Source organism: Gymnoscopelus microlampas, assembly GCF_963454915.1.
Source record: "Gymnoscopelus microlampas genome assembly, chromosome: 1".
Taxonomy (NCBI): Eukaryota; Metazoa; Chordata; class Actinopteri; order Myctophiformes; family Myctophidae; genus Gymnoscopelus; species Gymnoscopelus microlampas.
This window is the reverse complement of record NC_139962.1, coordinates 28,240,231-28,258,216: the sequence shown is the minus strand read 5'-3', so window position 1 is coordinate 28,258,216 and position 17,986 is coordinate 28,240,231. Positions and strand designations below refer to the sequence as shown.

The following is a 17,986-nucleotide window of genomic DNA, read 5'->3' as shown; positions in this document are numbered from 1 at the left end:
GCAGATTTTCTTTGCCAGTTTATGTTTTATTTAGAGGAGAGCTGTCGTGACACAAGAAACTGAGAGTAGACATAGAGAAAGACGTGCAGCACAGGTCTGTGGCTGGAATCCAACCAGGGATTTTGCTGTGAACGCTTTTCACTGCAGCCATTTGACAGGTAAACGCAGCTGCCAACAGGAAGTCAGTTAAGCTGGCACACAGCAAACACCTAAATGAAACACACCCACAATTAGGTTATTACTTTCAGCTGTGTTTACCTGTCAAAACCGCTGTGCAAATGTTCTATGGCACATTTCATAGCATAGCACATGAATCAAATGTACTAACTATACATTTTATTAGCTGCAGCTGTGTTTACCCTGTTGAACCTTCCTTGACACATCTGTGAAAAGGGTCCATTATGGAGTCATTGCACCACCAGATTCAGCTACCAGCATGCTCCTCACCTGCAAACATACACACATGCTGACACATGCTGTGACACCAAAGAATGATCTTATCAGACTGCTTTGCTTGATTGGCCACTGGCAACTTCCTTATTTTGCAGAGAATAAGAAAATAATATTCAGCACAGAGATGTTATGTTAGAAATATGTGTAATGTGTTTCACATTCCATAATATGTTGGTATTTTTGTCTTCTTGCACCTCCTACAGAGACTCCAGGGAGGGGAGAAAATGGTCAGATGGACACGTCATTCTCTGATTCGTCACTGTTTGCCCACTGGGGCCAGGAGTTGGGCCCGGAAAACCGAAGGATAGCGTTGAAGTTGTTCCAGTACTATGGTTATAATAGCTACCTTAGTGACCGTCTGTCCTTAGACAGGACCATCGCAGACCTCAGGCCTGATGGGTAAGATAACACGTAGCATTCAGGCAGATTGCTGCAAAAAACAACAACATTTTAATTCATTTTTGGAGCAGCACTTATCCCTGTGTGCTTCTCACTGTATACTTATACAATTAACTTGATTTCATTGATCTACATGTACATACTTATGTAGATCAATGAAATCAAGTTAATTGATTGATTGATTGATTGATTGATTGATTGAATTTATTTGACAAATTCACAATTTAGCATACAGTATACTGTACATCAAGATATTACAAAAAATATATTGACCTGTATGTGAAAATATAAAATAAAAAAACCTTGAACAAAAAAAAAGAAAAACCAAGGAAGTGCCACAGAATCTCTTCAGGAAGTTTTAAAGCATCTTCTGTGTATACAGTCCTGTTGCGTTGACCAGTTATTGATGGATATGGGTTGATACTCCCACCCAACAGACATGGCTGTGGACAAGCCTTGCTTCTATTTCAGTTTCCCAGTTTGACATCATTATAAAATTTCAAGACCATCAATAAAGGCACACACACACAAAAAAAAAAAAAGATATTACAAAAAAGATATATCTTGTCTTATAGTGTAGTATCACTAGTAGTGTCCACTCAAGTACAAATACAATTTAAAATAAAAATACAAAGGAAATCTATTAAAATACAAATAAATACACAAATTCATAAACAAAATTAAATCATCACATTCAAATGGTTCACATGCCATTTTACTCCACTTCCCATTTTTGTCCCTTAAAGCTATTCAAGGTACGTATGCAGATTTTAAAACATTTGGGATTTCATTACACCCCCACCTGTGTAAAGAAATGTGTTAAAACACCCTAGCCCTCGTATTATGGCCATGAGTGTCTTATCATTCTGAAAATACCCAGACAATTAATGCGGTTATGAACCCATCAAATAATACCATAATACATTTTAAATGCAAAATCGGACTAAATGGATTTTGACCCTATTTTTTCAGTGATTCTTTCCCACCCAATGTACCCTAAACTATATCTTATATAAGTTTATCTTCCAGAGATATTTAGCTCTATTTGCCATGTATTGCAAGTTAATTATTTACTCTAACTGTAAGTGCTATGAGCCATGAAAGTCTCCCAAGACAGAAAATCTATAATTTGACCGCTATTTGAGAAATAAAGCCTGATTTATCTCCAGTACGCTATGATATAATTTACAAATTATTTATCTGTCCCCACAGATGCAGGAACATTACATATCCTTCAAATCTCCCTCAAGTGAGCATTGTTTTCATCTTTGTGAACGAGGCCTTGTCTGTCATCCTGCGGTCTATTCACTCCGCCATGAACAGAACACCTTCTCATCTTCTCAAAGAGATCGTACTTGTAGATGACAACAGCAACAATGGTAAGAAACAAGCAACTACCGTAAGTGGAATGAATCACTCAAACCCTATATTCACTAGTAAGAGACCACACCTGTACTTAAGTTTAACGATTTATTGAAACGAAACGAGATGAACGTGGAACGGGATGAGGAACCCAAGGTGGGGTGACACTGAGGGCTTATTGGGGAGTCGTCTCGGGAGCTGACGGCCATCGTTGCACTACTCGGGGAGCGGTCGGTCGTCTAGGCTCCGTCACTGTCCCCCCTGGAGAGAAGTAGAGACAGAAGGGAGAAGAGGGAGAAGAGCGAGAATCGAGGGGGAAAGAGGAGGTTGGGGTGGAGGAGGACTAACTTGAAAGCAATGAAAGGCAGAAAGAGCCAATCTACAAGCGCAGTACTCACAACCCATGTTTGGTCTGTTGTGGAGCAGAACGAACAAGAGTTGAGAGATCACAGGTGTATTTATACTGTGGTTATTACAACAAGGATTGGCTGAGGTGAGTGGAGGCAGGTGTAGTGGATAGGGGTGATTATGAATGGGGAGTGGCTAATGAATGAAGGTAGGTGTGGTACACAGGGAAGCGATAGAGGACGGGGAGTGGCTGTGATAAGCAGAGGGTGGTCTCCACTCCTGAACCTAATGTTCGTTGTTGACTAGGTCTGCTCCTTTGTTTTTTCCATCAACACTAGCCGATCTATACAAGCTCACAATGCGTCACTTTGCAATGTGTTGTGAGCTTGTAGATCCGCTATTTTTGCCGATTGTTCGCCTCAGAAGAGGGACACTTGGGAAATGAGCAACTATAGACGGATTTCCGCGCGACGTCATCACAGAGCAGAATGCGCAATCTGCGCATGCCTGGGGGAAAGCATAGACTGAGGCGCGTTCGAAAATACAGCCCTGAGCGGCAGTGAGCGCACTGGCCAATACAAACTAATAGGCGAGTGTGCTCCGGTGTGTAATTTCCAAACGCACCCATAGGCTTCCCCCCGCAGCTGCGCGGTCATATTCCTCTCATGTTTACTAACAGGAAACCTCCCTATACAGAGTATACATGTAGGACTGAACGTGTATTCTCTAATAGAGTGTTGTATAGTAGGTGGTCCTTGGTATAGCTCACATCTCATTCTGCTCCGAGCATATGGCACACTATAGGCTAGTGGGATTTGTCATGGTGGATGATGCACTGTTAGCCTTCAGCCTATAGTGTCTGAGTGGTAATCTCACGTTCTTAATAATTACTCCTCTGCTCTTTGTCTGCTTCCTTTCCACGGTCTACTATAAGTCTTTCATGTTATTAATTAGCGGTTGTGCTCATTGGATTTAATACTGTAGAAGAAAAATACCAATTAGTGGGACAGACAGACAGTGAATCTGCCTCGAGGTAGACGAGCATTCAGGAAGGTAATGAAGGGTTTGCACATATCTTGTCTGCATTCATGATCCCTAATGATTACAGCCCATTTGACAGGGCGTAGCCTAAACAACGCAGAGTCTAGAAGACATCCGGCTTAATGCTCTGAACATTGGATTGCTGTGCTTTGTTAACTCAGTGCTGTGCTATTAATGAGGAAATGGTTGGCTTCCAGTTTGTAATAATGGCTACTGCCACCCCTGCTGGTGCACTGAGGACGGATGATAGAGTTGAAGTCAGCTGTGAAAAGTAGCCTACAGTAGAGTTAGAGTAAGACTTAAAATACCTTTTCATGGCAGCAAGCCATGAAAAGCCATGCAAATGCAACAAGGCTGTGTCATTTGTGAGGCAAAGCACTGTAGACTGTGGTTCTTGTAAAAAGGAAACTGGAAGTTAGAGGTGAACCAACATAAATAAATGAGGGCTTGCAGAATAGGTTTATCATGAAAAATATTCGTAGCGAAATAATCTATACAAACAATACAGTATATGTATCATTATCTCTCAAATCCCGCAACTGAAAGGAATCCTGTTACATGGCTGTGTAAGCTCAGTGAGCTGTAAGAACAGCCCTCCTCCCCCTCATGCCACTATTGTCTTACAGTGCCATATTACCCAGAAGGCTGAGACGTGATCCCGTATCTAAAGTTACCATGCATTGTTGTCCCGTGTATATTTTTGTTCTCTTGCTGTCGCTGTTTTGCTTTGCCTGTTTGTCTTACTGCTTGTGTATGCTACTCGTGTTGTTGTATTGCCTGATGTAGTAGATAGTCTGCCCGATGCTTGTGTGCTAGACTGTATATGATTTATGTAATGCTTGTTGTCATGATGTAGTAATGCTTGGAAATGTTTAGATGTGTGCTGCTGTCTTTTAAACTTTTTATTTAAACTTTTAACTTTTGACATTTCATTTATTTTAGCTCTTATCCCTTCCCTCAAGAGCCTTTGATTCTTTTCAGGCTGCCAGTTCTTAATGACTTGCCTGGTTAAACAAAGGTTAAAAAAAAGAAAAAAGGAAGGGGGGAAAGAAATCATTCAAAAAGTGAGTGGAGGAAAATGCTAAAAGGTTACTCCCTCGCCTCCAAGCTCAAGTGGATGATCACATCCCACAATGTCTCAGATTTTTATCACATCATTGTAAGGCAGAGAGAAGCCCCTTTTAGCTGCTTCGGGGACCCAAGTCACGCTTTGACATTTTGCTAATGACACTTCAACCTGTTTGCCTCAGCACTGTCAGATGCCTTCTGGTAGGAATCTCTCTTTATCGTCATTACCATGATTGGAAATCTTATCTATGCTAAAGACTGTGAGCCACTGCTCTGGTCCAGAGGTTGTTTAAGGCATCCTCCCATGCTTCTAACGTCCCAGACATCCGACGGGTTATAATAGTCATCTGCCACTGCCAGAGTTCACCCCCCAAAAGGACATTAGCATGCATGAGACAATGTAACCACCAGGGGAGAGAAGGGCAAATTGACCTAGCTGATTCCTCCTTAACCTATTAAGACCGGGAAAGCATCTGTCATTTTAGATTTAACCACTTTAACCATTATCTTGTACTACTTTGTCTTTAAATCCTAACAGTTTTTTGAAAAAACATATGTTTCTATATCAGTGGTGCTCCAACTTTTCCATGTCAAGGACCCCCAAAATGTATTTGGTCGCGGACCCCCATCTAAAAATATGTTGTTCCAGGAACCCCCATATTCAAACAAATTTTCCACGACTTTAAGAAAATAGCAGATCTTCTAATATCTGCTATTTTTTAATAGCAAAAGAAATCTTAAAATGACACAGATGCGCATTCCCGGTCTTAATGGGTTAATTGGAGGATGTCTCTCGAGCAGTGACATGCATGACTGTTTGGCTGTGACAGAGCAGGGGCACATGTGTTAGACAGACTGCCGCACGATTCATAATTTCATAACTCAAGTGAACGGAAAGGTTGTGTGTGTAAAGCTCGAGTCGTGCTTTGGAGACAATGAAAATGTGGAGGTTCTTCCTTTACTTGCAGAAACAAACTGTGTCATTCCTCAGTTGAACCTGTGTCTCACTCATGCTGCACATCTGCAGGAGGCACATCTGTCGGGGGGGGGGGGGGGGGGGGGGCGTTCTGACAATCAGACTCATGAGTATAGAGGAGATAATAATAGAGGAAGCCCAGATCACAGCTGCATTGAACACTGCATCGTGCGCACATTGTCATTTAACAATAAGGAATGATATCCACACTGCTGTCCCACCCCACCCACTGCCTCTGGATTATAAGATTTGCAGATATAACAGATGTTAGAAAGGACCTGTTTTGAATTTAGAAACGCTTAATGATACATCATCGGCCATGCACAAACTGGATCTCCATGTGTGCATTGAGTCACATACAGTACTATGCCTCATATTACACAAATATGTAATTGATTATAGTACACAGTGAAATTCTAAGAGTTAAATTAACACTCAGGATTTTACAGTGTAAAGTAAACCAAGTGACTAGTAACTTAGCATCCAGTATTCATTTTAGCTCTTATTTCATGTTGTATATTAATATTTATGAAGGGTAGCGTGATTATCACTCACCCTCCCTACTCTGTCACTTTTTGCCACACATAAATATAAGAATGCTCCTTGTTTGTTCCTGAATCCAATATATTGCATTCCAAAGCCTATTAGAGCCTATTAAATTCCAACTGAGCTTCAACTGGATATAAGTCATAAAAGATTGATGTTCTTGGTCATCAGGCTTTCCGGGGGTAATGAAGCTGTAACTCAATGTGCTTTATTATGATTTCGTTATGAAACATTACACTTCATCATTCTTACTTCCAGTTTTCACACTTCTGAATATTGTAATTATCGACACTGTTATATGCATCCATTTGAAACTAAATTATACATGAATGGCTAGAAGTGGTGAAACTTCATCAGCAGGCACCCGTACGACGGGAAAGTCCTCCTGTACATGGAGATAAGAGATTTTAGTTTTTTGTGTGAAACATCCGTCTGCTCTGATCAATCTTTGTAGGGAAGGGGGAAAAAAGCATTTGTACTTGTTACCCTGTTCCTATGGATTGATGAAGGACACTCATCGCCCAAGGATAAGCTTGGTCAAACAGAGGAAATAGAACAAATCAAAGTGTGTGTGTGTGTGTGTGTGTGTGTGTGTGTGTGTGTGTGTGTGTGTGTGTGTGTGTGTGTGTGTGTGTGTGTGTGTGTGTGTGTGTGTGTGTGTGTGTGTGTGTGTGTGTGTGTGTGTGTCTGTGTCTGTGTCTGTGTCTGTGCGTGTGCGTGCGTGCGTGCACTGGCTTAAGGCTGCATTTGCAATATGTATCTCCAAACAGAATATACCGTTATTCTTTAACATGAATGACTATTGCAAATAATAATGTTGCTACAATTCTATATTCAATCATTCATAATGAGATTCTGATTATCACCCTGTTGTATTGTTATATTCTGCATATTCAAATATATTCTGTCTATGCAAACACAAGCCACTAAGTAGCATATATGTGTAATAGAAAAATATGAAGAGATCAAAGGGCCAAATGTTGTCCAACCTCTATTGTGTTTTAGTAATCTTGTGGGAGATATGCTTTTGTTACAGACGAGAGAGATAAATAATGCTTATTATGCTAACAATTTACTTAAGCCACAGGGTTAGGGTTAGCCTAATAACCATAAAGATTATTTAGATTATTAAAACTGCTGTCAACATTGTCTCCTCTATCGAGCGCGAAGGGTTGAACACACAAGACACTTAAAGACACATAAAACAATAAACACATAGGCGATCTAAAAGCTTCTTAAAGCTTCACTGAACGTCCGTGCTCCACTGTCTATTTCAGGGTTTCTCAAAGTGGGTGCCGTGATGCAATCCAGGGATGACGCAGAATACTTTTCTATATTAATATTTGGAATTGATCAATATCACTTCAGTTTAACCACTTTGTACTTAAAAAGGAGTAAAGGACACTGTTTTACACTGTTCTCTTTTTTCTTTCTTTTTCGATCTACACCAAATCTCTTCTCCAAAAATATCAGATCTACAAGCTCACAATGCTCTGCAACGTGACACATTGTGAACTTGTAGATCTACTATTTTAACTCTCTCACTGCCAGACTTATTTCTGGCCGCTTTTGCCCACTGCCAGCGATTTTTTGATTTTCTTACCTTTTTCAAGTAGTCACAGAATATTTATCTCCATTATGATCGATCCCCTGATGATTGCTAATCACTGAGGGTTATACTGTGTGGTTTCACAAATGTCAACGAGGTCATCGTGACCTCGTTGACATTAATTGTCTGCCTTTGAAAATAGCATGTCTGGATCAAAAATACATAGTAAAAAAAAAAGTACGGTACACAGGAGCCGAGATACAGCCCTTTTAAGTAATAAGTTAAACAAGAAGTGAATGGAGCAGTAAATCTTCGGATCACGAAATCTTGGATTCTGAACATTTTTTTCCAAAAAAAGAAAAAAATAAATATTTTTATCTTATTTTTTTATCTAAAAAAGAAAAACTTGTGATAACTCGTTCTTGGCAGCCAGGGCATTCAGAAAAATACTCGTGATAACTCGTTCTTGGCAGCCAGAGAGTTTTAAGATATATTTTTTGGCTTTTATGCCTTTATTGATAGGACTGTAGGCTGACAGGAAATTGGGAGAGAGAGATGGGGAGTGACATGCGGTAAAGGCCGTCGGGATCGGGACTCGAACCCGCACCACGCTGTCAGGCTACACTGAGCCTAGGTGCCTAGACCGCTATGCCAGCGGCCCAGGCCAGATCTACTCTTTTTGGTGAATGTTCCGCCCAGAATAGCGATGCTGGGGTTCAAGTGGTTAAATGTCAAGTATAAAGATGTTTTAGGTCTGTCCTAATGGAAACTTGATCTTCTCTCAAGTTTTCCTTGTGACATACTGTACTAATGTTTGTGTCCAGAATCACTGCGCCGCGGCAGCCTACTCACGCACAAAATATATGACACAAAAAATAGTACCATGTGACAGAGGGGTCGAAATTGAACGAAACCTGCTCTATATGGTAGAAATAGGTCAACAATACAAATGACGCTAGTTTTTTAAATTTATTTATTTTTAATGAGCGGCCCCCACCAAATCTACTAATCTACCGGAACTACATTCATATTTATCAGAAACGGACCATAACTCTGACCACGGGACTCGGGCAATCAATTAATACCTTTGCAACCACTACATTAATGGTAAGTATTTCCTACAGAAAATACTCAAAAAATCTGAACTAACCCTTTAATATCCTAATAAACAATGTTACAGTCTAATATAATGTAATTCTCGGATCTGACGGTAACGCAATTATGATTTACCAAAACAAGCTAAAATATAATTAACCATGTAGTAATATAACTGTATTTAATCAATAATACTGTCAGCCATATGAGGGCAGTGTGTAAATGGTGTCATGAAGAGTCTATAAGAATGTATATTATAAGAGTGTCTAATGGCTCATACTCCACTCCGTTAATAATCCATCATTGTCATGTGTCATAAGTAAAATGTTACTAGATATTTGCTGTGTTTTGCTGACTTTTAGGGATTTTGCTTTGTTTCTGTATGGTGGGCTTCGTGAGAAGTGATTGATGGGCTGTCAGATATAAATAAGCATGTGTCTGGTAGGGGTGTTCAGATCCATTTACCACATCGCTCAGACAGGGAAAGCAGAGTAAAAGGTGTTTTATAAAAGGGTGATGGTGATGAAACACGTCGTGACGCATGAAATCTCCCACACAGCTTCATCATTTTAATACCACAGAATAGTGTTGTTGTGTAATCGTGGTTTTGTGAAGCACCTGACTTTGTTGACATTTTGTATGTGACTCTGAATTTCAGTGTGTAAAACTTTGACTATGCTCCTCGAAATGAATGGCACCTCACGCTTCCATTATGGACATCTGTCTTCTAAGATGTGGTGATTCACTGAGATGTATTGAAAATCCATTGAAATGATGTTGCAAAAGACCAAGGCAACTCTAAGCATCACTATAAAGATGCAATGTTTTAATAACTTAAAGAAATATATTCAGCTAATACATTTTTACTATAATACAGTGATGAAGCATGCAATATATTGTTCCTCAGCCGATTCACGGCAGAAGTGCCTCCGTATTGGCCAGGCTCCAAAGAAAACAATTGCCAGTGTTCGAGGGTGGGATGCCGGCAAGGGATTGTGTGGGATTGTCGCTGCATGAGCGACTCCTACTGGATGCCGTGGATGGTCATGCTGCTTGTTCTGCGGGGAGGGGACCTGGGGGAAATGGCGTGAACCTCCCTGCATGTTATGTGTACACTCTCCTAGTGACATTCCTTGCCTTCAGGTGAAAAGAAGCGGTTGGCGACTCCATCCATGTGCAGGCACGTGGAGGCATGTGGTTGTCTAATTCCCCCCAAAAACCTCAGTGGGGCTTGGCAGCGACAGGGACCAAAGTACGTGTGGCAGGAACTGGCAATTACTAAAAAATAAAATCAAGTGGACTTTCTTCATTCCTTCACTTGCCCTCGTGTTTTTGAACATAAGTAGGGGCTGAGTCGTCATTATTGCAATATCCCCTTATGTACAGTAAGACCCATGGAATGCTGGAAAGCTGACTCAAGCTGCTTCCTGTTTGGTCCAGTGATCAAAGCATTGGACCATGAGTACTTTGACCTCCTAGCTGCAGTAATAATATAATAATAATAGTTATAGCAGTAGCAGTCGAAGCACCTCAGGAGGAAGAAGGAGGTCTTGTGGGGGGAAAGAGCGCTTCTAAGCAGCTATTTCTCACTTACTCACCTATTCCTCTCACGAGGAATCTTGAAAAACTGGCTAATGTTTCATGAACTGTATAGGTAATGTGTGTGTGTGTGTGTGCTTTTGTGTGCAGATGAGCTGAAGGAGAAGCTGCAGGACTTTATTTCAGAAACTAATAACCAGCGTCCAGGTTTTATTAAGATAGTGCGTCATTCCAAGCAGGAAGGCCTGATCCGCTCCCGGGTGAGTGGGTGGAGGGCTGCCACCGCTCCAGTTGTTGCCCTGTTTGATGCCCATGTAGAGTTCAACGTAGGCTGGTGAGTCACTCACAACACATCCACGCTCTGCTGCATTGGTTTAGCACTTACATTCTCCACACTGTTCTGTAAAGACGGTACTTGTTCTAGAGATGTGACCCCACTTCACCCACACTATCTCTCTGTATGTGCTCACTTTCATTTTAAAGATCACGAACTGCAAATACCGATTTATTTCTCTCTCAACCAACCACACGCACACACACACACACACACACACACACACACACACACACACACACACACACACACACACACACACACACACACACACACGCACACACGCACACACACACACAAGCTGATAGCTTTCACTCTGCTACATTTTAAATAGATATATTTGACTTTTGACTCCACTACATTTCTAGGAAGGGATTCTTGGGACCGAAACGTAAAAAAAAATGCTGTGAATTAACCACTTAAGCCCTATTTCAAATATAGTGAAAATAGCAGATCAACAAGCTCAGACGCGTTGTGAGCTTGTAGATCAAAAATATTCACTATTTTTGAAACATTCTGACAATTTCAGAAAATGCTCTTTGTAATTTGTACTTTTGAATACTTGAGTATACACTTATTGTCCACCACACACAAACACACACACACACACACACACACACACACACACTAGGCATAGGTAACCTAGGTGGTTGCCTAAGGTGCCACCTGCAGGGGGAACGGGAATTGGGCACGATCAGGCGCCAATTAGGAAATTCAATCTATATGTATTTTTTTATTATTATAACATTTTAACACATAACACGTACATTAAGACCTATTACTTTGTTGTGAGTGAGAAAATGACAAGAGACAGTGGAGATCAAATTTAAGGTGGAGACAGATCACTGCGCACACGCAAACGCGTGGGCGGGCACACACGCAGCACACACCAATGCATTTGCGTGCACTCTACATTAGTGTGTTAGCCCCTACATATCTTTCCCTGGAGTACAATCATTATTCTGACAGACTTCTCTTACTTTACCAGATAATTGTGCACTCAACAGGCTGACCCAAATCTGTCAGTGGAATTTGAACAACATTCGAAACTCTGCTTTTATTCAGCTGATGTGGAATTAAATCTCTGTTGCACAAATAGCATCACCTGGTACTCTTGTACCTAGGATCACATGTAATCTGGTCCAATTAAAATGCACCTTCGATTGTGACAGTAATGAGCACAAATCAATGTAGATCAGGGCTTGAGCTTTATGTAGCTGTTTCTCTTACATTTATTTGGCAGCAGCCTTGTAATCACATATAATATCTACTTGCTGTGTGTAGTTGATAAAAACAAATATCGGTAGCACTTGCTATGCATCCCATGTGTATAACGCATTATACACATACTTATAAGGCATTGTGATCTGATCATAATCCTTTATAATCATATTTATAAGAGCCTATAAATAATCATAATGATTTATAACCATAACACATTATAAAGCGTATTATAATGACTAATAAGTATAAATGCACTGTATTATGCTTATAAGACGTGATGATTACAGTTATAAATATTCATAACAACGTATAATGCAATCATAACACATTATACAACATGTTATAATGACTTATAATGTCAAGTATTATAATACTTCATAATTGCTACCAAAATGTCCACCGTGGACAGCTCTGAAAAGGGGCTTTGATTTCATCTGCCAATCATGCCATCGTATGGTGAATGTGCAGACTTGCACCAAAAGAATAACACTTCTAGCACCCGTTTTCCCCTTTGAAAGTAATTTGATTTAAATTGGTGTTTTCATTTCTCTCATCTGAGACTATACTGCAAACATTTCTGTTTTATTTTAATGCACAATACATTAAGCCATTTGAAATGCATTGATTTTGTGCTCCAGTGCATTTACATTACAAACGTGTTCACAAAGGTGATGGAGATAAATGCATCATATCATACTGAATACTCTTAAATGTCTGTTTGAAGGGCTGAACCAATTCTCCTGAGGATTAAAGAGGACAGGACGCGCATAATCTCCCCATCATTTGATAACATCAAATATGACACATTTGAGATTGAAGAGTATCCACTGTCTGCCCAGGGCTTTGATTGGGAGCTGTGGTGCCGCTACCTCAATCCACCCAAATCCTGGTGGCACAAGAGCAACAACAGCGCTCCCATCAGGTAAGCATCACAAAAACTTGATATAATCTTTATTTAGTTGCGGTAGGGTTTTGAAATCCAAGCTCTTTAGGGAAATAATCAAGTGCCAGTCTTCCTATCTTGGTCCAAATTCTTTCACATCCGACTGGCAGTAGATTTCTTCCCCCCCCCCCCCTCTTCTCACTATACAATGGGCACTTTGTCTTGCTAATATTACATGTACAGCGAGCAATACCAAATTGATTGTCCATTTTCATCCTCTTTGATCCTCCAGGAGCCCTGCCCTGATTGGTTGCTTTGTGGTGGATAGGCTGTACTTTGAGGAGATTGGTCTGCTGGATGAAGGCATGGAAGTCTACGGGGGAGAGAATGTGGAGCTGGGTGTCAGGGTGAGTAATGGTGTCACTCCCTCTGGCCACAGGCCATCGTTCATTCAGGTAATGGCCAGAAGGTGCACTCACAGTTCACACTGGACGCAACGTTTTCATTAAAGCTATATTTATTTGCCCCCCACACACACTGGCTGTTGCTCTGTTCACTTCGGCTTGAGTTAAAAAATGTTCAACTTGCGCGTGATTGCATCATGTCGGGTTTAAATGTGGAATATTGCATCGTAAAAACATCCTGTGTCTTTACAGTGACTTCTTAATTGCGTCACATCTGGTGTGAATGCCCCTTTAGAATTAACTATGATAATTTGACACTTAGAATACTGTTTTTGGCAGCAAAACCACCAAGAGTTGGGAGTCACTTTCTCCTTTTATGTAACACGTAACTTACTGTCGAGGTGCCCTTTGGCTCCAAGGAATCTTATGTTTTAATTGCAGCACAGTATCACGGTGTATTACAGATTATTACTTACATTGTTCCAAACTATACTAGATTTAAGCCTTTCTACCTAGAGGGTGGGGATCTAAGGATCAAACCACTCAAGTCACGTGGGGTGTAAGGAGCCCCCTCCAGAGGCCACTACAATATTGAGTAAAAGCATGGCCTATTTCTTGACAAAAGTCTTGTCGTTGTCCTAAGAAGAGGGTTCAACGTTGTTATAGCGACCAGCTATGTTGAGGTGGTACTATCTGCAGTGGATGTACCTGGTACCAACAGAGACTACAGTCAATTAGAGTCAAGTCGGGTTGAGTCGGTACCATGCAGTGGAAAAGTGCCATTACCTAGCATATTGAGTGCATTGTGTCCCCTGAGAAATGTGTCAGGTACGTCGCACACACCCTGTACCAGTAGCCACTTCTCTAGCTCTCCAAAACTTTGCATTCAGAATAGAGCACTTCATTTGAAGGCCTGCATTAGCTTTGGCTGGTCTGTGTGACCTCGGCTCAGGAGCGACATGATGAGCAGATGGGCTAGAGAGGGGACAGGCCTCCCATGGGATAGCTAATGATCACTCTGTTACAATACATCTGCTGTATACAGCCTCAACAATACAGTTATTAACGGCTACAAAAACATCCAGAGGCAAGGGGAAAATAGCCACCCCCGGCCCCCACCCCTCCTCAGTCAACACTCACTATATCAGTCTGCGAGAAGGAAAGGGCGAGGGGCTTGCAACAGGGCTCCAAATGTGGAAATATCCATCCTCGCTAATGACAGCGATGTAATCATCAGTAACTCTTTAGGAAAGAGGGGAGATTACGCTCATAAGTCATTTCGGTCCAGAAATGACATGCTTTTAGGATTTCAGTTCCTGATAATAGCCACACTGATTGCTTTTCTGGTGAAAACATTGATGATTTTATCACACACTAAATAAATCATTGTCCTCGCCTAGCCCTGTGAATGAACAGTTTGACGATTCCTTTAGGTTTACATCTGTTTTCTCCAGACCTCAGTATAAAGTTCAGATCTCAGTGTTGCCCCCATGCTGTTTACTGGTGTGGACTAGCAGTCCTATAGGAAATGGCCTTTAGTTGGGGGGGAAGGGGGGTGTTAATGTGCTGTGGAGTCCAGTATTGGATCTGGCTGTGAGGCATGATGAAACAGAGGGGGACACACACTGAGCTGACAACTGCAACACTGGAAGCGAGAGAGAGACCCCTGGGACCAGATTAGCAGTGCTGCAGATTTCCTGCCTCCCTGCAGCATACTGGTCATGTCTCAAGACCACCTGCCTGGACACCCTCTGGCTGAAACCATAGCAGAGCAGAGAATCTCAGCGTCAAGGCCAACACAGGGCAGTGCTGATGTTTATCAAAGCCTGCAGTCAGACTTAGGAATGCAAAGCCGATTAGACAAAGGGCAGAGAAAGAATAACATTATTATGGTGCATAATATCACCTGTAAACGTGGAGCCGTGCAAGTGACACTTTATCAGTGGTTCTCAAACTTTTTCATGTCAAGGACCCCCAACCCACATTTTTCTTTACGCCAAATTATAACAAAATTCAAGGTTGTCTGGGCCAGCACTTCAAATTGAGAGATCCACGGTGGAATGAATGATAATTGAGGTTGTTCAAATGTCAAATGATAAATTCATACAATTTACTGGGATGTGGTTGTGCTCCTGACGAACATTTCACTATTTTTCAGAATTTCATACATTGTGTTGTTAAATAGTATCTCAGTCAAAGTCATAGTAAACTTGCCATAAATGAACAAATAAATTATGAATGAGTAGATTATTTGTGTTGGTCCGATGCCAAGCAGGGAGGCATTGGATACCATTTTTATAGTATTTGGTGTGACCCTGCCTGGGATTGAACCCCGTCCTCCCAGTCTCAGGGTGGACACTCTGACCACAAAGCCACTGAGCTGGCTAGTTCAGTTTATGCTTCATTCGAAATAGTGAGTTTATCATGTTTTTGGTTGCTTTGAACAGATTGACAGACAAACACAAACCCTAGGCACCCACTTATGTGAGGGAAATGTGTTTTGAGTCCATATAGTAGAATATGAATCTATATGAGCTGAGGGGAATGCAGCAGGCTTTCATTCTACTTGTGTTCACCTGAAAAGACCTTGAAGCAAATTGATTCTCTATCAGAGCTGATAGAACACCCTGAGTAGAAACACACACACACACACACACACACACACACACACACACACACACACACACACACACACACACACACACACACACACACACACACACACACACACACACACACACACACACACACCACTTCAAGGTATGTCCTGTTTGGAGAAGGCTGTATTTGTTACCTTGACCAATATCACACACGCAGGCACGCATGCATGCATACGCCTGAAGGCAGTAACAAGCACACAAACGGTTTCAGTTCTTCTTGAATACTTTTACACCATGTATAAACAAGGTTATCCAGAGAGAATCTAGCACTATTTCCTAACTGCGATGAGATTTTACTGTAATTTCAAGATTAAATTAAATTGATAGCTTCCATTAAATTGATGCATTACAGCCCCATTTTAACCTCTAGAAGACTTAGTAGCGAAATTGGCACTGATTGCTTGCTTTAGATAGACCTTTATTGATCCCGAGGGAAATTCGGTTAGACTCTAGCTCATTACAACTGATAATGCTTCAAATGGCCCATTCAGCTATTTATCCCACCTTACATCATTAAGTACATTAACCACTTAAGCCCTACTGTTTATACTTCATCATACGAAAACTAGCGAAAATAGCCGAGCTTGTAGATCTGCTATTTTGTTTTCGTTTTTTTATAAAGAAATTAAAATTTGAGAGACAAAATTGACGTTTTGGAAGATTTGCCCAAAATAGGGACACCAGGGTTAATGTGGAGATTGAATAGTGAAGTCCATTAGTCCATGTAACATGTAACTATATACTGTAACTATGAAATACTGTACAGCCGGAGTTGTGGATGGTGCATGGCTCTAAATTCTACTACCCCTTGTACCCCAGCACAAACTCATGGAGCTGAGTGTGTCAGACAACTTGACCAGTACAGTACATGGGCCAGCTTTGGTGAGACCACTTTCTATCGGGAGGGGTCAGTCACCCAAAATAAAGTCCTCTCCCCTATATCAAGACTCATAAGCCTGTTTCTGGTGGCCCCCAGCTTCAACAAGAACTCCCCGGGTCAGTTTGTGTGCATAACTTAGTTCAGACATGCAAAAGTGTCACTTTTCAGCTACAGTCACCTTTTTGAACCCAAATAGGGCAATTGTGTGACACCTGACCCGAAAGAAAACAACATGTTGTCACCTTTTTCACCTGTTTGCTGTTTGGGGCTGTTTGCATGCCTGTTAGTTTCTCTTATAGCTGCGAAAAGTAGTCCAGCCCAGCCTCCCCCTTAGTTCTGGCTCAAGTGCTGGCCCAAACACAAAGTCCACCGGAGTCCACTCCATAGTTCTCTTCCAGACAGGAGAGCCATTGGGATTCAACTCGTAGACTCCTGCATTGCCGTTCTGTGTGCCCACAGGACCAGGCGCAAGTGGAGGTCCCAATATAATGGATGGCACAGGCTCCTACAGTAATCTCTCCTTTTCTCCTCTCCATGTGGTGGAAAGTTGTTCCCTGGCTTCATCCTCGAAGGCAGGCCAGCCAAATTGATGTTTCAGAGCACCCATAGTGTAGCAGATGACAGACATATTTAGGGAGAATCGTTCAAATGGTGATACAAGCGTGACATTTGGTACAAATTTAGACACAATTGTATTTGACTAGAAGTTCGGGCCGCTACGCGGCCCGAACGTCTAGCGTGACGCGTCGTTCACTTTGCAGTGCCACCTTACAGGCACCTCACAGTGTGAGAGAGAGTTTTGTGCTCTCCTAAATCCACGGCAGGCTTTGAAAGTACCCACTTCAGAAAGAGGTGACGTGCATCACCTCTCCAATGACCAAAACCCACTATGGAAGCCGTCGAACTGGTGCGATCTGACGGCATCCTAGAATTTATAGGTAGGATGTGATGTCATGTGATGTCATGCTGTCGTGAGATTACGTCACACTGGCGTTGTCATCGTGATGTCAGATTACGTCACACCGTCACACTGGCGTCGCATACGGACAACCGACATGGCGCATGATTCAAATTGTATATATAGATAATGAAATTAAAGGTGCCTTTGTCAATGTTGAGTCGACAACAGCTATAATTATTTTTTAACTGTGCATAGTACTCGACAATGAAAGTAGGCTAAATGGAAACTGCTGTTGGTCCACTCATAGATGGTCTCTTCTGGGGT

The 17,986-nt window shown here is 41.5% G+C and overlaps 1 protein-coding gene across 2 annotated transcripts in view; it reads left to right on the top strand.

Annotated features, from left to right (window-relative positions):
* Positions 1–17,986, top strand: part of galnt18b (UDP-N-acetyl-alpha-D-galactosamine:polypeptide N-acetylgalactosaminyltransferase 18b) — a 73,074-nt gene that overhangs the window by 31,192 nt on the left and 23,896 nt on the right. For both annotated transcript variants that reach the window (XM_084062974.1, XM_084062975.1), the window contains exons 2-6: positions 657–852; positions 2,065–2,231; positions 10,527–10,710; positions 12,659–12,856; positions 13,110–13,224. In XM_084062974.1, the coding sequence (XP_083919100.1) occupies positions 657–852; positions 2,065–2,231; positions 10,527–10,710; positions 12,659–12,856; positions 13,110–13,224 (860 nt within the window). The remainder of the gene's footprint in view (positions 1–656; positions 853–2,064; positions 2,232–10,526; positions 10,711–12,658; positions 12,857–13,109; positions 13,225–17,986) is intronic.